The 25,160-nt window shown below is 38.0% G+C and overlaps 2 protein-coding genes across 9 annotated transcripts in view; one reads left to right on the top strand and one right to left on the bottom strand.

The window, feature by feature from the left end:
• Nucleotides 1-25,160, bottom strand: part of LOC125801101 (NACHT, LRR and PYD domains-containing protein 12-like) — a 431,224-nt gene that overhangs the window by 75,261 nt on the left and 330,803 nt on the right. The window lies entirely within an intron of this gene.
• Nucleotides 4,272-25,160, top strand: part of LOC125801390 (zinc finger protein 850-like) — a 44,680-nt gene continuing 23,791 nt past the window's right edge. The window contains exons 1-2 of the mRNA XM_049478025.1: nucleotides 4,272-4,332; nucleotides 17,580-18,716. Coding sequence (XP_049333982.1) covers nucleotides 17,726-18,716 — 991 coding nt within the window. The 5' untranslated portion in view covers nucleotides 4,272-4,332; nucleotides 17,580-17,725. The remainder of the gene's footprint in view (nucleotides 4,333-17,579; nucleotides 18,717-25,160) is intronic.

The following is a 25,160-nucleotide window of genomic DNA, read 5'->3' as shown; positions in this document are numbered from 1 at the left end:
GATTTCTTTAAGAGTTTATTAGTTAATAGAATGGCAAAAACGTTTTCAACCTTTCTAAAATGAGTCTAGCAAGCATTCTCATTCTACTACAAAATATTAGCCAATTTTGACAAAAAATAGTATAAATTAAAGGAAGAAGTTACTGATGTTGGAGAATACTTTTGCCAGTTTATATCTGGTTCTGTGTGGAAATATAATTCAAACACCCCTGGTTGCTTGAGTCACTTAAAACTTCCCCAACTAATAGCACTTACCACATTTTACTCAAATGTCAGCAGCACTATTGTTAAAGTAGCAATTTGATTTCTGAAAATTAACCATATAAGTTGAGCTTTTACTTAATTGATCAATAATACCATTTTGACCACCCCAAAGAGAAGCACTTACTCCTTGTATTAAATAATCAGTGCTTCACTTTGTGATGGTCACCATAGATATTCAAACAATTTTGTACTGACAAAATTTACCATGTAAGTTAACACTGTTCAGAAATTTACACCAAATTGGTACAAGCTTTTTAACACTGTGTAATAAATGCTAAAGTTGTACCTGATGGACTTGGTCCTCACTGTTGATGGTAAACTTCTAGTGATGCCCCAACTTGTTAGTACTTACATTTCAACTTAGGTAAGATGGCTACAGTTAGAGTGACATTCAGAGATAGAAGAGATAGAAATGTGCACAAGTTTATCAGAAAAATGTATTTCGCTGTTAGTCACTTCAAACTACCCCAACAAATAGCACTTACTAATTACTATGGAATGGTTGGTGCCGTTGTTTGAGTACCAATTGTAACATTGATTCCAGTAGACACTTCTTTAAAATCTAAATTTTGTTAAAATATTATGGTTACATTTTCTTTGCATTTACCTTCTTGATGTCCTGAAGGTTCTTGAAAAGGAGATCGTACTGCAGCAGATCTTGTTTGTTGCTCACCTTGTCTAAAGTCTTTCTATTTATGTATTCTGAAATCTTTCCATAAATTGAGGTCATTCACAGCTCCTCCCTGTAAAATCACTCTCTGACATCACAATGGACCATCCTGATTTCTGTATAGAAGGGTACTTCACACTTGTAAACCATCAACAGTGAGGACCAAGTCAAGCACATTAAGAATCATTTGATAACATATGGGTTCTTGGTGTAAAACACTCTTACTTATTGAAAGAATCGTAAAGATTTTATAGTTCTAATAGATCTCTGTATTGAAGAAAGTATGGAAAAGAAATGTCACAAATGCTACTTTAACAATAGTTCTGACCTTTGAGTAAATTTGGTAAGTGCTGTTTGTTGGGGTAGTTTTAATCCTCCTGTTATCTTCAAATTTACTAACACCTTTTATGTTTGGGGTCAATTTCACAACAGGCATTTTCAAACTACAAAAAATTATTATATATTAAGAACATTTTTACCCTAGTTTATGTCACATGCTATATTTGTTTGTTGACTACTTGAATAGTCATTAAAAAAAACATTTGTAATGAAAAAGATTTAATGTTCTCTTGAATAGTAACAAGTATTCTGTTTGCGGCCAATTTGACCACAGGAAAAAAACAAACGAGCAGAAATTCATGCTCAGTCACATGGGAGTCTGGATTGTAAAGAAGAAGATCCTACTTGTTCCATTCATCCCATATTGCTGAGTTTATTAAGATCTCATCAGTCCTGCCTTGTTTCTGTGTTATTGAAGTGTAGGACATGAAGGAGACATGGACTGGGTTTAGAGACGGGCTGGATCTGTCTGCAGCCCAAACACCTGTTCTTTCTTCACCTTTTGACTTGTACTCTCCAAACTGAGCAACACAATGTAGACTTACATGTGGGATTAAGTCCAAGTCTTTCTAACTATGCCTCTATACACACACCTCCCTCTAAATATATCATCTACAGTAGTTTATCCTTTTAGATTGATGGTGTTCTGAAGAACTCAAATGCTGATTTTATGTTTGGACGTGGCTGACAGTGTATCTGCTGAGACCTGGAACTATTCTGATTACATTAGCAGCACTAAGTTTATCATTTTCTTAAAGTGGGGAGACAGACCATAATAACTTTTTACTTTTGGAAGGTAGTCTGTTTTCTATTGGTTGAGAAATAAAAAGAGGATCTACAGTAAAGGGCTCATTTTCATCAGAGGAGGAATAAATTATAATCAGGATCCTCTCTAAAGTCCTCCTTTTTCTCAGACACATTCTCCTCTATGTCTCTGTCATGGTGAAAGAGATGTGAGAAATCCTCACTGAGAGAAAACCTTTTCTTAGACGGCATTTTCAGTAGAGAGAGAGAGCAGAAAGAGAGAGAGACAGAACACATAGAGAACTGGTTTAGAAGCTGCTGTGAAACCTTTTATATCTCTGCATAACCACTATGTTGTGTGAACAATATGTTTGTAGGAACAATATATTCCTCCACAGAATGAGAAATATCAAGTTCTCATGAGAATTATGTTTTCCCCGCCCCCTGTCACGTGAACTGTCAGTGGTTTTTGCACTAATACAGTTATAATTATGTTATTTTAAGGATCTAAAGTTGTTGAAGATTATAAAATTGCATGTCATGCTGACCTTTACATCATTCAACACACGTGTAAAATTCTGATATTTTTTATATGTTTTACAAAGCTAAACAGCCTGGGGTCAAATTGACCCCAAACAACACCGATGTATACAAAATGTGTACAGGACTCAAAAAATCCCTTCTCTTTGGGGTGGTCAAAATGTTACTATTGATCAATTGAAAGCTCACCTTATTCGGCTCATTTTCAGTAATCAAATTTTATTATTCAGTTTTAAATTAAATATGGACTACATGATTTTATTATATTATATACAAACATAACTAATCAAATTAAGAATTATTTTTTTAATATAGCGTTTCTTGGTGTAAAGTACTCTTACATATAAGATTTCTTAGTTCTAATGGATCTTTGTTTTAAAGAAAGTGTTGAAAAGAAATGTCACAATTGTTAACAATTGTAAAAATAGTGCTGACCCTTGAGTAAAACTTGGTAAGTGCTATTTTTTGGGGAAGTTTTAAGTAACTCAAGCAACCAGAGGTGTTTGTCTCATATTTCTACACAAAACCAGATATAACCTGGCAAACGTATTCTTCAACATCAGTAACTTCTTCCTCTAATATGTTAAAAAATTCTATCAAAATTGGTCAATATTTTGTAGTAGAATGAGAATTCTTGCTGGACTCATTTTGGAAAATTTAAAAAAAAGTTTTTACCATCCCATAAACAAATAAACTCTTAAACAAATCCGTTTTAATTTACAGTTAATTAGTTTTAAACTTCTATTTGCATATGAAGTTATAAATGCTTTTAAAAGTGTGAAGTACCCTTCTGTACAGAAATCAGGATGGTCCATTGTGATGTCAGAGAGTGATTTTACAGGGAGTAGGTGTGAATGACCTCAATTTATGGAAAGCTTTCAGAATACATAAATAGTAAGACTTTAGACAAGGTGAGCAACAAAAAAGATCTGCTGCAGTACGATCTCCTTTTCAAGAATCTGCAGGACATCAAGCAGATAAGTGCAAAGAAAATGTAATTATAATATTTTAAATGAAATTTAGATAAAAAATAATTCTACCAGAATCAATGTCACAACAGCACTGATCTTTCAGTAGTAATTAGTAAGTGCTGTTTCTTGGAGTTGTACAGGAGCAATCAGAGAATCTCTATAAAGGACAAAACTCACTTCAGAATCTGCTCTGAATCTCAAGCCACTTGACAGAGTCTGAAATGTCTAAAAACCTATAAACATTTTTTTATTCTAAAAAGTATCAAACGTTTATAAATTATTTTGCAAAATAATAATTTATAAACATCTGATACTTTATAGAATAAATTTTTTACTAATTTCCTTAAAACAAAACAACTATAACTGTTTCATCACCGCAGAGATAATTATTAACACTTTTTAAACTGCAGTTTTAATAATTTAAACGAGCTCTGTGTGTAACTCCAGCAGCAGTAGCAGAAATGCTAGTAAATCTACTGAATAAAAAACATTAGTTTTAGAAAATGGAAATATAGGGGTACGTTTTCTTTCCTATTTTGGTGAAATACTTTGTTCTACGTTGTAAAATTAAAGGAAAACTCCAGAGAAGTAGTTCTACAGTGTTTTAAATGAGAGTTTAAGCTGTTTAGCTCCATTCAGCTCCATGCATTGAGGACTCCCTCGCGGGCTCCCTCTAGCGGTGATGGGGTATAATGTGATATAGCGGGGGAGGGGGCGGGGCTCTACATAACCCGGATGAGGCTGAGCTTCCGGGGTCTGTAGCTGGAGCGCCGGAGGAAGAGCAGGATCAGCTGAACTGCAGAAGGTATGAAGAAGTTTCTCTCTCTCTCTCTTGTTGGAGGTTGGTTGATGTGTTGTAACAGTAAAAAGGTCATTATTTTTGCTGTGATTCTATTTTGAACTACAATTCCCTGCATCAACAAGAGAACTGCGTGTTTTTAATTATTATTTATCCCTCCGCGCCCCCCGTAGCTCCAGATGAGCTTGAATGCAGCACAGGAGGTAAACAGAGCTGAGGAGCTCCGTGAAAAAGTGCTGTTTTAAGCAAATATAGGTATTTTTGAGAAAAGTTACTGGAAAAATGAGCTCTTATATCAGTTCTAGTCACTCTTCTGTGCATTTTTAGCGGGTATTGAAGCATATTTTGCCTAATAATTAATTATTTCTGCCCCGGTCGGGTTATCAGCTCTGAGGTACAGCCGTTTCAGCACCAAAACACTACATGTGACTGAGCCTGAAAATGTGTGTTCATGTGCTGTATTTACTTCTGTTTCATATTTTATAGATATGTGTGCAGTTACAGACGCTTAATAATCGGCTGGGATTATTTTTGTTGTGTATGTGCAGGTATGTTGTGGTTCTGTTTATTTAATTAATGTAAATGTTCTGTTCTGGAGCACATATCTTCAGCTCTTACCACGTTTAACTACGAACGATCTAGAAAAAAGGGCTGAAGAGGGATGTTTATTAACAAGAGCAGTTTTGTTAAAAAGATACAGCAACTGTATAGAGATAGCCCGACTCTCCAAGCCCAGTGAACAGTGCTGCTAATGCTGCAGGTTAGCTAGTTATAACTTATAAATTAAAGCTAGGTTAGCTAGTGATAACTTATAAATTAAAGCTAGGTTAGGTAGTTATAACTTATAAATTAAATCTAGGTTACCTAGTTATAACTTATAAATTTAAGCTGGATTAGCTAGTTATTACTTGTCAAAAGTGCGGCTAAAGCTTTAGAATTTTTTTAAAGAACTAAGGTTTCCAGAATTACATATTTATATAGTTACATAATGTTCACCAGGCTTTATAGAGTCGGGTTAGCAGCATTAGCAGCACTGTTCACCAGGCTTGGAGAGTCGGGCCAGCGCCAGATAGCTAGCATTAGCGAGGTTAGCTAATGTTGGCTAAAACCTTAACACTCCTTCAATAATAGTGATGTACTCCTCTATACAGTTGCTGTATCCTTTTAACAAACTGTTCTTGTTAGTAAACATCCCTCTTCAGCCCTTTTCTCTAGATTGTTCGTGGTTAAACGTGGTAAGAGCTGAAGATATGTGCTCCACACCATTGTTGAGTGTGGACTTACTTCTACCTCCTCCCATCACAGGCTCACTTTCAATTAGAAATGGCAGCCGCATGAAAAGAGCCTATAGGCCTTTTTAGTTGCATCATTTTGAAGTCTGTGACATGTTGTTTATTTCCATATTTGGGGTTCAATATCTGAACTGTTTTTGTAAATGGCAAAACTGAAAATGCTTTTTTAAACTCCCCTCTATCACATTCTGTGCTAAATACATGTGTTTAGGACCCTGTACGTTTTATTCTGTGTACAACACCACTGGATTCTCTGAATTACGGGATCGTTTAAGTGTCCTAATTAGAATAATGCTAGCGTTTAGCTAATGCTACAGCGCACTGAACTGAACTCACAGCACAGCAGCACAGAATGTGAGGGGACTATCAAAGGTATGACACTGGCTGTAGAGCTCCAGTCAGATCACGATTTGGATTATTCTTCTTCTTCACAGAGGATCATTCAAAGTATCTAAATAACTTAAAATCAAATCAAAGTATTTAAACAGGTGAAAACTCTTTCAGTCTGGTGATGTTGAGCAGTGTAGTCTGTGTTATGCTGTCCGTACAACTACATGACTACAGTACTTTTAACAGACTAAAGTCTGACTCTTCCCATCTGAAGACAAATCACAGACTTTTTACACAAATACTTTTTTTTATCTCACAGGCTTTTTACTTTGTTATGAAGAGGGAGAACATAACATGATCTCATTTGTAGGAAGTAAAAACATGAGAGAGGGTTCACTGCTTTTAATAATACATGCTCAGAAAAAAGAAAAACACTATGTGAAATGTTGAAGTTATTATTCACTAAACATACAGCTACATTTCCACAACAACTGATAAGAAGTGATGATATTTAAGGTGGATGTTCATTCATAAGCTAGAGTGAGCTAATGGACAAATACTAAAAACAAGATTCATTTTGTTCAGATAGCTGGTTTACAGGCTTTAGTTAGAGTTCATGAAATTTTGGGTAACATTAGCTTCTGTAAAACTGCAGCAGGTCTTGGAGCTGTTGCTCTGAATCTGCTGGTGAAGTTGGGCTTTAAACCGATGCTGTGATTTGTCCACTATATTGATTTAGTAAACAAATCAGTTAAGCCATTGATGTGGAGCTGCAGTTTTTCTGGGTAAAAATCACAATAACCTTTACATTTCTCACCTAATTTTCATTTGTGTTGTTTATATTTAAATTTTGATCTACATATACCAAAAAAACATGTCTTGAACTCAGGAGCGCATATCACTGTTAGCCTGAAGCTAATGTGGTGGAAAATAATGAACTGTTATCAGTAGTTGTAAAAAAAAAATCAGGTTTGGTTAATATGTGTGGGATCTTTTATAAATTAGTGTAAAGGAAAAGGATTTGGACAGCATTGGTCACGTGATCAGTGTAGAACGAAGCAAGCATCGGCACTGTGATTCAAAGTAATGCGTGTTGTTTTTCCGGCACATGTGTTACGACCTGGTCTAGGTCAGCCCGTAACATAGAAAAAAGAGGCCCCCATGCCCTCCTGGTTCCCCAACCACACATACTCCTGTTAGTCAAAAGGTTTAGTTTATTTAACAAATTGTAAAGAATACACGGCTTAGGTCAAAGGGGAGGCAACAGTTAGGGATGAAAGAAAAAATAATAAACAAAACAAAACTAATTTAAAGATTAAGATAGGGCTGGACCCGAATATTCGGGTATTCGGATATTCGTTCGTTGAGTAGGTATTCGGTTTTTAATTTTGGTATTCGGATATTCGTTTTTTTTTTCTCCTTTCCAGAGTTCCACCTCACTCTAACCACTTCTGTTTTCGCGGGTCCCGTCAGAATATCTTGCGCGCGGGACAGAACTGAACTGTTATTGGCTGGAGCGGGAGTTTAATCCAGACGATGCGGGAGCAAATTAATAAGTAGTTAAGAAAACTGTAATAATTGTAAAAAAAAAAAACCTAAAGAAAACTCTCAACGCGCAGGATGGACCGACACACACACGCACACACCGATGGTGTTTGGACTGGGGTAAGGAACGGGACCGCACTATGTGGCGGGCGGGCGCGGGATTAAAAGAAGCAATTTTTTTGCGGAGCGGTAACGAGACAGAAACGCGGGAGCGTGGAAGAGTGGGTTTAAAAATCAGTCTCGCGCAGACCTCTATTATACATGATAAAAAAAAAATGCAGGCTCTTCGAAACTGATTTATATAATAAAACGTAAGGGGTAATGTGGCAACAGTAGGGGCTAAATCGGTTACAAAAGCCTGGCCTACAAAAATGATGTCTGAACGAATTTCCTCTTATCTAATATAATTTAAAATGGTTTAAAAATATAAAATAATTTCTAAGCAAACGAAATATTTAATATTGAGCTTATAGCCCAAGTGCAAAAATACAAAATCAGTAATACGGCTATGCCCTGCACAATGCTTAAACCGAAATAGACCAAATACAATAACGTCATTAACAATGACTTTCCTCTACTCTAATATAATTTAACATGGTTTAAAAATATAAAATAATTTCTAAACAAACGAAATATTTAATATTGAGCTCATAGCCCAAGTGCTAAAATACAAAATCAGTAATATGCCCTGCACAATTCTTTAACCGAAATAGACCAAGTACAGTTTACAATGACTGTCCTCTAATATAATTAACAATGTTTAAGAATATAAAATACTTCCTGAACAAACGGTTTTTTTTGTTTGTTTTTTTAAGCAAATAGCCTAAGTGTGAAAACACAAACAGCAATTTACTGGGCTGGCTTGCGCAGCGGAGAAACCGTGCAGCAGCAGCCTCCTAGCCTGCTTACACAGCGGATAAGCCGCGTGTGGGGCAGCAGAAATTCCGAGATGAAAACACAAAGAAATCTGAGCTAAAAACACAGAAAAAATATGGGGGATAAAAACACCAAAAATCCGGGGTGAATATGTCTCGTCGGTCAGAGCAAATTGAACATTTTTCAGTGGATTAAAGGGGCCGTGATTTGCTTTTTTTTTATTTATTTTTTTACCTCTTTTTTTAAAAACGAATATTCGAATATTCGCTTCGAATCAGTGCCGAATATCCGGAGCTCAAAAAACGCTATTCGGGCCAGCCCTAGATTAAGAAAACTAACTTACCTAACAAAGAAAAGAAAATGAAATACAAATCTCTAACCTAACTCCCTAATTAAACAAACCAAGAGAAAGCATGGAAAAAAAACTCTCTCACACTGGGAGAACTTGTAAGAATAAGCTTATTTTCTCCCCACAGAGAGAGACCAGACCAAAGAACCAAAGAACAGGATTTTACCATCAGCTTAGTTCTAACACTTTAACCGGCTACAAACTGCATAAACCATGCGGCAGGGAACCAGCAACACACAGGAGCCATGTTGGAAGCCAAGCACCACCCTCGCACTTCCTGTTCCCTTTTATGGTTGGTTCCCCCTGGTGGTGACCAACCAGTTTGGTTAAATGGCATCACGCAGTAACCTGCAGTAGGAAGGCACACTCAAACAGAAAGAAAAAAAACAATAATCAGCAATTATGACCTATAGGGTTGTAACACATGCCTCAAAGCTTAAGATTTAGGGGTAACATCACTATTTCTTTCTTTATTTCTTTCTTTAAGTTCTCAGTTTCTAGTGAGACCAGAACAGAATCAAGGGTGTCTGAACAGTGGGCATTACTTATAAAGGCACTAAACAGGTGGCTAGAGGACCACCAGCGCCCCCCTTTATAGTAATATGAAGATGTCCCAGTAGTTTTGTCTGTATAGTGTAACTGATTTAGGCAGTTCTCTTCAGTTTATTGACCTGCTTTTTATTATTCAATGGCATTTTTAGGGCCCGAGCACCGAAGGCGCAGGCGAAGCCTGCACCGGAGGTGCAAAGCCCTATTGTTTTTGGTCCGTTTATTATTAGGGCCCGAGCACCGAAGGCGCAGGCGAAGCCTGCACCGGAGGTGCAAAGCCCTATTGTTTTTGGTCCGTTTATTATTAGGGCCCGAGCACCGAAGGCGCAGGCGAAGCCTGCACCGGAGGTGCAAAGCCCTATTGTTTTTGGTCCGTTTATTATTAGGGCCCGAGCACCGAAGGCGCAGGCGAAGCCTGCACCGGAGGTGCAAAGCCCTATTGTTTTTGGTCCGTTTATTATTATTAGGGCCCGAGCACCGAAGGCGCAGGCGAAGCCTGCACCGGAGGTGCAAAGCCCTATTGTTTTTGGTCCGTTTATTAGGGCCCGAGCACCGAAGGCGCAGGCGAAGCCTGCACCGGAGGTGCAAAGCCCTATTGTTTTTGGTCCGTTTATTATTATTATTATTATTATTATTACGCTTCTTGACCCTTTCGCTCATTTTTGAGGCATTTCTGATATGGGAAAACTCACGCATTTTGGCACAGGCCTCAAACTTGGTGAAAATGTAAAAGTTCCATAGAGCATTGACATGGGCGTGGTTCAGGAGCTCCATAGCGCCCCCAAACGTCGGCATTGGCCGGGATGAAGTTTGTCCAATGTGCACCAACTTTGGTACACTCATTGACCTTTTCATAAACAACAAGAATCACTAGGTTTTATTTGACTCCACCCAACAGGAAGTCGGCCATTTTGACAGGAAGTTGCAAAATAAAAAGTTTCCCGCTGGGTTTCGGAGTGGTTAGGATGTTTGAAAACTCCTAAAATTTTACAGAGCTATTTGGCTTAGGCCAAACTTTCACCGTAAATTAAAATTTTGTATATTCGTGTTTCATCAGCTCTCTAGCGCCACCTATTTCATATGACATTTTTGGAAAGCGCTCAGCCTCTTGATAATTGGCAGATTCAATAAGGCCTGGAAGTGACTTAGATATATATTGTCATTTTTGTCGTGTGTAGCTAGATGACTCTACAGCGCCCCCTATTTGGTTCGGCTAATAAATTAGCCGTGGCCTTCTCAAAAATTCTCAGATATTCTCGATTTTTGACAGAAACATAGACAAAATGATTCTGCACATATTAGCAATCGGAATGCATTAGCTCCGCCCAACAGGAAGTCGGCCATTTTGGAATTTGTGGAATTTTTACATATTTTTCACAAACTCATTCGAACTCCTCCTAGAGTCTTTGTCAGATTACCTCTAAATTGTCAGTGGATAGTCCCCAGACATACATGGTGATAAATTGCGAAGGAATAGTCGATAGCTGAAACGATGACGTAATGGCTGGCAATTAATTTAATGGAGACGCAACACTAGACCAAAGTGAAACCATGACACGGTCAGAACACACATGATTGAAAATTCATGAAACTTGGTAAAAACACAAGAGACATCATAAGACACGTTTTTAGTATTGGTAAGACTGACTCCGCCCAACAGGAAGTCGGCCATTTTGAAAAAAGTGCATTTTACACACATTTTTTGCATACTTTGTCAAACTCCTCCTAGGGAATTCGTTGAATACTCTCGATATTTGTCAGCAATAAACTACTAACAGACCTGATGATAAATTGCGAAGGAATAGTCGATATCTTAAACGAGGACGAAATGGCGGACAGTTGAGTTGCTGGAGATACCCCTTTAAAACAGGAAGTGAATACATTCTGGTGTTGGTAGGTGTTTGAGGAGGTTAAAAAGTATGAAAACTCACAAAACTTTACAGGCCTGCTTGTTTTACGTGGTCCTTTGGTCTGAAATTGAAATTTCATATATACGCATTTCATTGGCTCTATAGCGCCACCTAGGTTTCAATGAATATTTGACATTACGGGAATAATCAAAAACTCTTGAAAATTGTCAGATTGCATAGAACCTAAAAACACTTTACAAATATTGTGATAATTTTTTCATGTGTAGCTAGCTGACTCTACAGCGCCCCCTAATTTGTTCAGTTAATAAATTAGCTCTGGATGTGTCAAAATTGGTCTAATGTTCTCCAATTTTGGTAGGAATGTAGATACTGTGACCCTGCACATATTTGCAATTGGCTTGTATTAGCTCCGCCCAACAGGAAGTCGGCCATATTGGAATTTGTAATATTTTTACACTTTTTTCACAAACTCATTTAAACTGCTCCTAAAGTCTTTGTCAGATTACCTCTTATTTCGCTGTAAATGAACAACAGACATATTTGATGAAAACTGCCAAAGGAATAGTTGATCGCTAAAACAGTGACGTAATGGCGGGCAATTGATTGACTAGAGATGCAACACTAAACCAAAGTGAAACCATGACACGGTCAGAACACAGATGATTGAAAATTCATGAAACTTGGCAAAAACACAAGAGACATCATTACACACGTTTTCAGCATTGGTAGGACTGACTCCGCCCAACAGGAAGTCGGCCATTTTGAAATATTTGCATTTTACATAAATTTTTTGCGTATGTTGTCAAACTACTCCTAGAAAATTTGTTGAATTCTCTTGGTATTTGGTAAAAATAAACATTGAACATATCTGATGATAAATTGTGAAGGAATAGTCGATATCTCAAACGAGGACGTATTGGCAGCCGGTTGAATCTTTGAGATACCACATCAAAACAGGAGGTTGACACCTAGGTAATGCTAGGAGTTTTGAGGACGTTATAACAGAGAAAAGCTCATAAAATTGGACCGGCCTGCTTATCTGAGGCTGTTGTTTGATCTAGAAATAGAATTTAAAATACATATGTTTTAACAGCGCTATAGCGCCACCTGTACTTTAAATGGGTATTTCACATGTTTAACAGGATAGAAAACTCTTGAAAAATTGCCACACTCAATAAGACCTCAAATTTACTTTCACCGGTTTCTCGATTTGGCCCGGTACGATTTGCGCTGTTATGCGAGGGCCCTACGTCCCCCTGTGACAGGGGGACAACTCGTTATTAGGGCCCGAGCACCGAAGGCGCAGGCGAAGCCTGCACCGGAGGTGCAAAGCCCTATTGTTTTTGGTCCGTTTATTATTATTATTATTATTATTATTATTATTATTTTTATTTTTAAACTTCGCGCCCATTTTTGAGGCCTTTCTGATACTTGAAAACTCTTGAATTTTGGCACAGACATCAAAGCCGGTGAAAAATTTGAAATTTCACAGTTCCTGGGCTTGGGAGTTGATCAGGAGCTCTATAGCGCCCCCAAACGTTGCCAGTGGCCGGGATAAAGTTTGTCCAATGTGCACCAACTTTGGTACGCTCATTGACCTCATTATACCGATCAAGAATCACTTGGATTTATTTGACTCTGCCTAACAGGAAGTCGGCCATTTTGGCAGGAAGTCGCAAAATAAAAAGTTTCCCGTGGTGTTTTGGGTGGGTTACGATGTTCGAAAACTCATAAAATTTCACAGGCATATTGGGCATAGGCTGTACTTTGATGTAAAATTGGAATTTTTCATATTCATAATTTATCAGCTCTCTAGCGCCACCTATTTTATATGACATTTATAGAAAGCTCTTAGCCTCTTCTAAATAAGCAGACCCAATAATGCCTTTAAATGATTTTGAGAAATGTAATCGTTTTTCTAATGTGGAGCTAACTGACTCTACAGCGCCCCCTATTTGGTTTAGGCTAATAAATTAGCGGTAGCTGTCTCAAATTTTCCCCAATTTTCAAGATTTTTGGTAGAAACATAGATATTACGATGCCACACATAATACCCATTGGCATGTATTAGCTCCGCCCAACAGGAAGTCGGCCATTTTGAAAAATGTTAAATTTTTACACATTTTTCACGAACTCATTCGAACTCCTCCTAGAGTCTTTGTCAGATTACAACTAAATGGTCTGTGGATAGTCTCCAGACATACGTGGTGCTAAATTGCGAAGGAATAGTCGATAGCTGAAACGATGACGTAATGGCGGGCAGTTGATTTAATACAGACACAACACTAAACCAAATAGAAACATTAGCATGGTCAGAACACAGCTTCTTGGAAATTCATGAAACTTGGCAAAAACATAAAAGACATCATTACACACGTTTTCAGTGTGGATATGATTGACTCCGCCCAACAGGAAGTCGGCCATTTTGAAAAACGTGCATTTTACACACATTTTTTGCATACTTTGTTGAACTCCTCCTAGGGAATTTGTTGAATACTCTTGATATTTGTCAGCAATAAACTACTACCATCCGTGATGATAAATTGCGAAGGAATAGTCGATATCTTAAACGAGGACGAAATGGCGGACAGTTGAATTGCTTAAGATACCCCATTAAAATAGGAAGTAAATACATTCTGGTGTTAGTAGGTGTTTGAGGAGGTTAAACAGGTTGAACACTCACGAAACTTTACAGGCCTGCTTGATTTAAGCGGTCCTTTGATTAAAAATTTAAATTTCATATATACATATTTCATTGGCTCTATAGCGCCACCTAGGTTTCAATGCATATTTGACATTACGGAAATGCTCAAAAACTCTTGAAAACTGTCAGATTCCATAAGATCTAAAAACACTTTACAAATATTGTGATAATTTTTTCATGTGTAGCTAGCGGACTCTATAGCGCCCCCTAATTCATTCGTTTAATAAATTAGGTGTGGATGTGTCACAATTTGTCTAATCTTCTCAAATTTTGGTAGGAGCGTAGATACTATGACTCTGCACATATTTGCAATTGGTTTGTATTAGCTCCGCCCAACAGGAAGTCGGCCATATTGGATTTTGTAATTTTTTTACACTTTTTTTCACAAACTCATTTAAACTGCTCCTAAAGTCTTTGTCAGATTACCTCTAAATTAGCTGAGAATGAACATCAGACACAGTTGATGAAAATTGCCAAAGGAATAGTTGATCGCTAAAACGGTGACGTAATGGCGAGCAATTGATTGACTAGAGACGCAACACTAAACCAAAGTGAAACCATGACACAGTCAGAACACAGTTGATTAAAAATTCATGAAACTTGGCAAAAACACAAGAGACATCATTAGACACGTTTTCAGTATTGGTAGGACTGACTCCGCCCAACAGGAAGTCGGCCATTTTGAAATATCTGAATTTTACATACATTTTTTGCGTATGTTGTCAAACTACTCCTAGAAATTTTGTTGAATTCTCTTGGTATTTGGTAAAAATAAACATTGAACATATCTGATGATAAATTGTGAAGAAATAGTCGATATCTTAAACGAGGAGGGAATGGCGGACGGTTGAATGTTTGAGATGCCACATCAAAACTGGAGGTTGACACATAGGTAATGCTAGGAGTTTTGAGGACGTTATAAGAGAGAAAAGCTCACAAACTTTGACCGGCCTGCTTATCTGAGGCTGTTGTTTGATCTAGAATTAGAATTTCAAATATATGTGTTTTAACAGCTCTATAGCGCCACCTGTATTTTAAATGGGTATTTCACATTTTTGGCAGGATAGAAAACTCTTGAAAATTACCACACTTAATAAGACCTCAAAATTACTTTCACCGGTTTCTCGGTTTGGCCCGGTACAATTTGCGCTGTTGTGCGAGGGCCCTACGTCCCCCTGTGACAGGGGGACAACTCGTTATTATTATTTTTATTTACAAACTTCGCGCCCATTTTTGAGGCCTTTCTGATACTCGAAAACTCTTGCATTTTGGCACAGACGTCAAAGCCGGTGAAAAATTTTAAATTACATTGTTCACAGGTTTGGGCGTGGATCAGGAGCTCTATAGCGCCCCCAAACGTTGCCAGTGGCCGGGATAAAGTTTGTCCAATGTGCACCAACTTTGGTACGTTCATTGACCTCATTATACCGATCAAGAATCACTTGGATTTATTTGACTCCGCCTAACAGGAAGTCGGCCATTTTGGCAGGAAGTCGCAAAATAAAAAGTTTCCCGTGGTGTTCTGGGTGGGTTACGATGTTCGAAAACTCATAAAATTTCACAGGCCTATTGGGCATAGGATGTACTTTGATGTAAAATTGGAATTTTTCATATTCATAATTTATCAGCTCTCTAGCGCCACCTATTTTATATGACATTTATAGAAAGCTCTTAGCCTCTTCTAAATTAGCAGACCCAATAATGCCTTTAAATGATTTCGAGAAATGTAATCATTTTTCTAATGTGGTGCTAAATGACTCTACAGCGCCCCCTATTTGGTTTAGGCTAATAAATTAGCGGTAGCTGTCTCAAATTTTCCCCAATGTTCAAAATTTTTGGTAGAAACATAGATATTACGATGCCACACATAATACCCATTGGCATGTATTAGCTCCGCCCAACAGGAAGTCGGCCATTTTGAAAAATGTTACATTTTTAAACATTTTTCACATACTCATTCGAACTCCTCCTAGAGTCTTTGTCAGATTACAACTAAATGGTCTGTGGATAGTCTCCAGACATACATGGTGCTAAATTGCGAAGGAATAGTCGATAGCTGAAACGATGACGCAATGGCGGGCAATTGATTTAATGGAGACACAACACTAAACCAAATAGAAACATTAGCATGGTCAGAATACAGCTGCTTGGAAATTCATGAAACTTGGCAAAAACATAAAAGACATCATTACACACATTTTCAGTGTTGATATGATTGACTCCGCCCAACAGGAAGTCGGCCATTTTGAAAAACTTGCATTTTACACACATTTTTTGCATACTTTGTCGAACTCCTCCTAGGGAATTTGTTGAATACTCTTGATATTTGTCAGCAATAAACTACTACCATCCCTGATGATAAATTGCGAAGGAATAGTCGATATCTTAAACGAGGACGAAATGGCGGACAGTTGAATTGCTGGAGATACCCCATTAAAATAGGAAGTAAATACATTCTGGTGTTGGTAGGTGTTTGAGGAGGTTAAACAGGTTGAAAACTCTCGAAACTTTACAGGCCTGCTTGATTTAAGCGGTCCTTTGATTAAAAATTGAAATTTCATATATACATATTTCATTGGCTCTATAGCGCCACCTAGGTTTCAATGCATATTTGACATTACGGAAATGCTCAAAAACTCTTGAAAATTGTCAGATTCCATAAGATCTAAAAACACTTTACAAATATTGTGATAATTTTTTCATGTGTAGCTAGCGGACTCTATAGCGCCCCCTAATTCATTCGTTTAATAAATTAGCTGTGGATGTGTCACAATTTGTCTAATCTTCTCAAATTTTGGTAGGAGCGTAGATACTATGACTCTGCACATATTTGCAATTGGTTTGTATTAGCTCCGCCCAACAGGAAGTCGGCCATATTGGATTTTGTAATTTTTTTACACTTTTTTTCACAAACTCATTTAAACTGCTCCTAAAGTCTTTGTCAGATTACCTCTAAATTAGCAGAGAATGAACATCAGGCACAGTTGATGAAAATTGCCAAAGGAATAGTTGATCGCTAAAACGGTGACGTAATGGCGAGCAATTGATTGAATAGAGACGCAACACTAAACCAAAGTGAAACCATGACACGGTCAGAACACAGATGATTAAAAATTCATGAAACTTGGCAAAAACACAAGAGACATCATTAGACACGTTTTCAGTATTGGTAGGACTGACTCTGCCCAACAGGAAGTCGGCCATTTTGAAATATCTGAATTTTGCATACATTTTTTGCGTATGTTGTCAAACTACTCCTAGAAATTTTGTTAAATTCTCTTGGTATTTGGTAAATATAAACATTGAACATATCTGATGATAAATTGTGAAGAAATAGTCGATATCTTAAACGAGGAGGGAATGGCGGACGGTTGAATGTTTGAGATGCCACATCAAAACTGGAGGTTGACACATAGGTAATGCTAGGAGTTTTGAGGACGTTATAAGAGAGAAAAGCTCACAAACTTTGACCGGCCTGCTTATCTGAGGCTGTTGTTTGATCTAGAATTAGAATTTCAAATATATGTGTTTTAACAGCTCTATAGCGCCACCTGTATTTTAAATGGGTATTTCACATTTTTGGCAGGATAGAAAACTGTTGAAAATTACCACACTTAATAAGACCTCAAAATTACTTTCACCGGTTTCTCGGTTTGGCCCGGTACGATTTGCGCTGTTGTGCGAGGGCCCTACGTCCCCCTGTGACAGGGGGACAACTCGTTCTTTGTGTTTTTCAGAAATGAAAATATTCTCCTAAAATTCATCACCAACAAAAAGGATATTTATCAAAGAGCAGTGTTAAACTGCTGAAAGAGGTGTAGCACAAGCCATCCTGAAGAATCTCCAGAACACGCAGAAATTGTTTGATACATATAACAGACAAATGAAGCCAAGTCCCGACATGGAGAAACATCAGCACTCTGTCAAGAGTTTTACTAAACAGAGTAATCTCAAAAAACACCAGCGCATTCACACAGGAGAGAACCCGTATCAGTGCTCAGATTGTGGGAAGAGTTTTACTAAACAGAGTAATCTAAAAAAACACCAGCACATTCACACAGGAGAGAAACCGTATCATTGCTCAGACTGTGGGAAGAGTTTTAATCAAGGCGGTCATCTCCAACACCACCAGCGCATTCACACAGGAGAGAAACCGTATCACTGCTCAGACTGTGGGAAGAGATTTATTGAACAGAGTACTCTCAAACGACACCAGCGCATTCACACAGGAGAGAAACCGTATTACTGCACAGACTGTGGGAAGAGTTTTAATAGACTGGAGACTCTAAAACTGCATCAGCGCATTCACACAGGAGAGAAACCGTATCACTGCTCCAAGTGTGGGACGAGTTTTACTGTACAGAGTAATCTCAAAATACTCCAGCGCATTCACACAGGAGAGAAACCGTATTACTGCTCAGACTGTGGTATGAGTTTTACTCAACAGAGTCAACTAAAACTGCACCAGCGCATTCACACAGGAGAGAAACCGTATTACTGCTCAGACTGTGGGAAAAGTTTTAATCAACAGAGTACTTTCCAAATACATCAGCGCATTCACACAGGAGAGAAACCGTATTACTGCTCAGACTGTGGGAGGAATTTTAATCATCAGAGTAATCTCAAAAACCACCAGCGCATTCACACAGGAGAGAAACCGCATCATTGCTCAGACTGTGGGAAGAGTTTTACTACCCAGAGTACTCTCAAAAAACACCAGCGCATTCACACAGGGGAGAAACCATATTACTGCTCAGACTGTGGGAAGTGTTTTACTACCCAGAGTACTCTCAAAAAACACCAGCGCATTCACACAGGAGAGAAACCGTATCACTGCTCAGACTGTGGGAAGAGTTTTACTTCACAGAGTGATCTCAAATGACACCAGCGAATTCACACAGAAGAGAAAACTATCCCACATTTGTCCCACAGCAATTAAAAGTGCAAATCGTAAATCTTTCAGACAGAACACCTTATCCTATACAAATATTTCACTCTGTCACTTGGGACACGTTCAACCAAAAACAAACATGAACTAAATTTAATCATGGATTTTACAGGTTCAGCAAAATGAATCTTAACCAGGGATGATGTTTATTGAATTCCATGTTGTGTTTTCTCATATGTTTAATATTCCAGGACATTCTTTGTGAGACAGAGTTCAGTTCTGAAGAAGGAGAGGTATTTTGGGTTTGAGTGAGGGCACTGCCAGTGTTTGGACACTGAGAGCTCCCAAAAGTGAGACCCAGAGCCACAGAGAGACGACACTGTGCCGGGTACTGCCGTGTTGACCGGAGGAGCATCCAGACCCCGCAGAGAGGCCAACAAAATCCTTTCCAGAGGTTAAATAAAACGGTCAGCCGTAGTTCCCATACTGAAATCAACCTCCTCCAGGCTTGTGTAGTGCAGTGAGGTTGTGGACACATTTACTCCCTCAGATGGTGTTCTCATTTGTCTATGGGTCATTCGTTCTGATTAAAAATCTGTTACCATAGAAGGATATAGATGGATATTTGGTCGTTGTATTACTCAAGTTTTATACTCGCTTATCTTTTTCTTATTGAATATTATATGTTGCTGAAGGTTTTTTTTAATCTTTACTAAGAATATCCAAATCATGTAGTTTTTAAATTGTTTTTATCCACTACAAACTATTATCTTTATATTGCTTCACCTCTATATTTACTCATCTGTGTGTCTTAATAAATGGCTTTTATATTGCAGATCTGCAATCTCATTGTGTTGTCTCAACATATGTTTGACATGAAACCTATTGGCCTGAGATTGTCTTATGTTATTATTTGTTGAATACTCAAAGGCACCCAATGGAGAAATCCAGTGTGAAATGTATTTGTGTTGAATTGAAACAGTCAATTTCAGATTGAAATTCAGAGAGAAATATTTTTTTAAATGGTTCAGGCTTAAAAGGGTTAAATATACAATTACTTCCAAAGGTAGAGTAGCATGTGTTTAACTTGTATTCCTATGTTTATATATATATATATTTTTATTGTGAATGCTTGTGGGTTGTGTTGTTTCGTTTTTTTGAAAAGCAGTCATTCACCAACTACACTTAATTACCAAATTCTATATTTGAGATATTGACCATTTTTATTAGTAGCTAGCCTTGCTAAATATCCAAACACAGCATTTGCAATTTTACTGACCAAATGAATGAAAAGATGGTGGTGAAAAAAAGATGAATGAAAAGATGGCGGCGCGCAGTAGTGCAGCGGCCTCTCACGCTCCTACCGAACACCCTATTTTGAGCTGTTTTTATGCCGGTTCTGAACCCAACTTCACGTGCCCCACGCGTGTAAGCTGTAGCATAACTGAATTTTTGAGGATTAAGGACAGTTCGGTCAGTAAAACAGCAACTATGGACAATAATACCTGAGCTTCACTGGGAAGACTACAGCTCCTCCGCGCTCTCTGACCATATATCTATCATGCTGGTCCCCACATACCATCCCCCGCTGCGACACTCCAAACCCACACAGAAGACCATTACTGTGTGGCCCAGTGACGGAGACGCTGTGCTGCAGGACTGCTTCGACTGCACCTCCTCTCTGAATGTCTGACTCGTTGTTCTTGCTGATGAGGCCAACAACAGTTGTGTCGTCAGCGAACTTGACGATGTGGTATGAGCTGTACTTTACAGTACAGTCATGAGTCAGCAGAGTGAACAGCAGTGGACTGAGCACACAGCCCTGGGGGTCGCAGGTGCTCAGTATGGTGGTGCTGGAGGTGTTGTTTCCAATCCTGACTGATTGTGGTCTCTCAGTCAGGAAGTCCAAAACCCAGTTACAGAGGAGCTCAGGCCCAGCAAGTTCAGTTTTCCGATCAGGTGCTGAGGGATTGTGGTGTTGAATGCTGAACTGAAGTTGATGAACAGCATTCGAACATAGCAGTCTTTGTTGTCCAGGTGGGTGAGAGCCAGGTGGAGCGCAGTAGACATGGCATCATCTGTTGATCTGTTTGGACGATGCGCAAACTGCAGAGGGTCCAGTGAGGAGGTCATTGAAACTGGACAACAAGCTGTTAACTGGAGTCTCCAGACGTAATCATATTGATCAATTCTGTCCAATCACATGTCAATTGCATAAATGTATAACTGCTTGGATAAAGTCTGAAGGGTTCTCTCTCTTCCTCGACTGGCTTTAGTTTATTTCTCTCTTTTTCTCTTTATTTCTCTCTGGGTTGTGAATGTGTTGATCTATCAAGATTTTAGTACAATATGTGTTGACTCGATGATGTACTTTGTCTTTTCTAATATATATCCATTGGCGTAGGAACCGGGGGGGATGGGTGGGACAGGTGGTTTTGTCCGCCACCAAAAATGATATCGTTTCACTCAGATCAGCTGTACTTTTTATGAGGAGACAGACCGGACCAATCACGGAGCCGGTTCAGGTATTAAGTCCCACCTCTCAGTAGAAACAGCCAATCAGCTTGCTGGTTTTGCGGTGCGCGGCGGAAGTGTGCGTTGGGGAAGCCCCTCCCCCTCACTGTGAGATTTAGCAGCGAGATTGGGACACGCAGCCGCTTCAGCTGATCTTAAAACAGATCTGGATATACAGAGATTTTTTCTAACAGAAAGGTAACAGTAGGCTAACCACTTCAACTGTGATGATATGTTTCTGATAGCTGGTTAAAAACACACGTCTTTGAATCAGCACACAGATCAAAACCCACTGTGATTAATAAACTGCAGCTGTGTTAGTGAGTTACCTTAACTTTGGAATGAGCTAGATTGGGAGTCAAGAAAAAAACAGCTATATATGTAATGTTCAACTTGACCTGTACCTGATCAGCTAATCACTGTTTCACTATTAATTTAGGATTACAGGACTTACTCTAAGCTATAATGAACGAAAATACATTTAGCTAACTAGTTATCTAGAAGCTGGATGTAGTGGATAGCCAGAATGTAGTACAGTACTTTATGTTAGTAGTTTAAAGCAGTTTCTTAACCCTGATCACTGCCCTTAAAATTGTGTGTTTTCCAGCGGATTTAACTGATCAGCTAATAAACATTTCTTTATTGAGTTTACCTGTTCAAATCCCTTAGCTCCCTCTAGACCCTAAATTAATCATTGTGTATATCCAGCAGTGTATTAGAAACATCATACCACCACTTACTTTATTAAATGCCTTTAAAGCAGAGGAAGCTGTAGAATATGCAGAACAGTGTTAATATGCAGTAGAATATGTAAGAACAGGGCTGAGAAACAGTGCTGTAACCTGACTTCTGTTCATTTCTAGTTCACAGTAAGACCACATGTCCTGATGTTTATAAACATCTCTATGAAACGTAAAGTTACATTCTTTTACATAAACGGACACCATCTTAAGAAGAGCTCTTAGTAGAAAAAAAAGTGCAGGAGAAAATGTAAATATATGACAGAATTATAATGCCAATTCATAATAATAAGAATAAGAATAATAAAAAAATAATAAACAAATCTATTATTATAAATATTAGGTGATAACTGATCATTTTTGTCATATGTATGTAATTCAGACATTGTATGCATAATTTTTAACAGTAACTGTGACGGATGTGTACGTTGATAGCTAGTTGCCCCTCACTGACTATGTGCTCTGATCAGAGAACAGCTGCGACTTCAGGTGATATTGAGAGCTTTATTGATTTCCAGGTATTAAAGTGGCTTCTTCAATGAAGTGTTGCATACATATTCAATGATACAGAATTTGTGTGCATTACAGAGTGAGTATGTTTGTGTGTGTGAGTTTGTGTGGTCTATGTAACATAAACATATACAGAGAGATAATTAGAAATTGTATAAACCCAATTCTACATTATATTAAATTATGCAAACATGCAGTAATAATATCAAAACACACATCAAGTTACATAAACAATATATATATATATATAACGTAATTGCACCAAAGTAACATTAATGTGACAAGAAAACCAAATTACTGCAAGTGGCTAGTAATATCAAATAATATAAGTGAAATCTAGGCACTCATAGGGTTAAATAAGAGAAAATTCAAGTGCAGTACCTATAGTAGCCAACGGGTGGCGCTTCAAAGACACAAATGACAGAAGCGGTATTGCCTGTCTAGCCTGTTCACGTGAACAACACATGGCGCCATAGGTAGGCTACAGCAAATACAATATTTAGAAGCTAAATAATGCATCAAACAGCCACAGAACGGTGGAAATAACACCACAGGTAGAAAATACCGCTAAAGCACTCTCAAACCCAACTATTCATGTAACTTTAACCCCAAAGTAAGCATTTAGCAATGCATTTAAGGAATAGATCATTTTCCCATTGAAATGAATGGGAGCTCGCGGTAAACTTAAAGTTACCCGGTTACTGGACTAAACAGCATGTAAATAACACAAGCAGATGACATAACATAAATACAGGTCAAAACAAAGTACTTACATTGTCATCAACGCACACATACACACAAAAAGGGGGTACTATTTCAACAATGCTGGAGCAAACGGCAAGTGTCTGCCAGCCAAGCACACTGAAACTTAAAGTCATGCATGCACGCAAGTGTGTGGTACGTCGCTGACGTCACCGCGCTGACTCCAGCAGGGAGTTTTCCACAGTAACTGTAACGTGGAGTAACATGTTTAGGTTGTAAAATCACCTTATAATAATAATTTACTTTTAATTAGTCATTAATTAGTAATTTCCACAAATGTTGTTCTATATCTATTCGTTTTTGTTCCTTTTATCTATATCTTTAATGCTGAAACTATTTTTTCCAGTAAACTTTAATATATTTTAAATTCTAAGCTCTGACTCATTGGTCATCTTTTCATGTTCTGGGATTTCTCACATTCGAGTTTTATGCAAGTCATGCTGTGGTAAATTACCCTACAGTTCATTAATAATTAAACATTTATGATTGACTGCATCTGTTGACTACATGATAAGCTGAGAGATCCAGTGTTCTGTCGAGTTGTGCTACCCTTTTGTGTATATTTAAAGGTAAAAATACAAAAGTAGCACTAACTCTCAGGTCCATAACTGAGAAAATCAGAACGGCTGTTTCTGTACTGACACCTTTTCCCAAGATCTTCTTGAAGTAAATGGAAGGTTGTGCGTTTTTTTGCAAAACTTTGTACATGAATCCATCCTCCACCACAACAAAACTCTGCCAATGTCCAGAGACTAAATTAGCATCAGCGTGACCAAACACACTGCTCCAAAGAATCTCTAGAGAGGACGATACCCATTTAAGAATCTCTTGCAGGTTTGCCGGGTCACACCCAAGTGAATCCAAAATGAATGTATTCATATGAAACAATTAAAAACAACTAATTAGATGTAGAAAAATGTAATTTTACAAAATACTTTCCAAAATCAATGAAATGCCCTGGCCATGTGGATAGTTGCTATTTTTAATTCATCATTCACCCCCATTGATTGAGGTCTTCTTAATTAGCAGCACTTGTGTCCCCATTTTAAACTGTCTGGGTGGAAACAACGCCACGCATCTCTACCAAGCAATTAAAAAAATTATATTTAGATAATTTTATATTATTTTTTATTATGTTATATTTAATCAGTGCTAAGCGTTACATACACAGAACAATAACAGCAAAATAGCCCCACTTATTTCCAAAACAGTTTAATATTATGGTTTGTTCTTCCAATCAACCAACAAATAATATTTTTGCATATGGATTGTTGAATCATGGGTAATACAATAAATTACGGGAAACATAATGAATAAAAATAGTATAAACATGTTATTTTGTATGTTTGTGTCACGTCTGTCTGCAGGCAATTTTGTTCCTTCCACACTGAGCTCCAACGGAGGTTTGCAGTCTAACAACTACACTACCCAGAACGCATCACACTCTGACATCACACACCTACTCACGTGATTACCTCAGGGTATTTAAGAACGCTTCACCTTCACACAGGTTCCGCATATTGCCTGGTTTCTACCACTTTACAAAGCATTTTCTACTCTGTATTTGTTTTTTTCGTGTATGACCTTGCTGTTTGTTTTTTCGACGCCGATTTCTGCCTGTACCTCTGATTGTGGATTTACTGCGTTTGACCTGGACTGTTTAACGTTTCCGATAATTAGATTTTCTTTGATGCTGGCTTCCTTGTGTTTGAACTCTGGACTGTTTATGGTATATGGTTATTCGTATGTGGATTCTGTTTACTGGTGATCTGATTTGTTTTGTACAACTACCCTTTTCTCTGCCCAGTGATTTAATAAACAACCCATTTTAACTGTATCCGCAAGTGTCTGTATTCGGTGCACACCATGACAGTTTGTGTTCTTTTCTTTACACAGAATGTTTT

The sequence above is a fragment of the Astyanax mexicanus genome, chromosome 4 (genome assembly GCF_023375975.1).
Source record: "Astyanax mexicanus isolate ESR-SI-001 chromosome 4, AstMex3_surface, whole genome shotgun sequence".
In the NCBI taxonomy this organism is placed as follows: domain Eukaryota; kingdom Metazoa; phylum Chordata; class Actinopteri; order Characiformes; family Acestrorhamphidae; genus Astyanax; species Astyanax mexicanus.
This window is presented reverse-complemented; position numbering and strand designations above follow the sequence as displayed.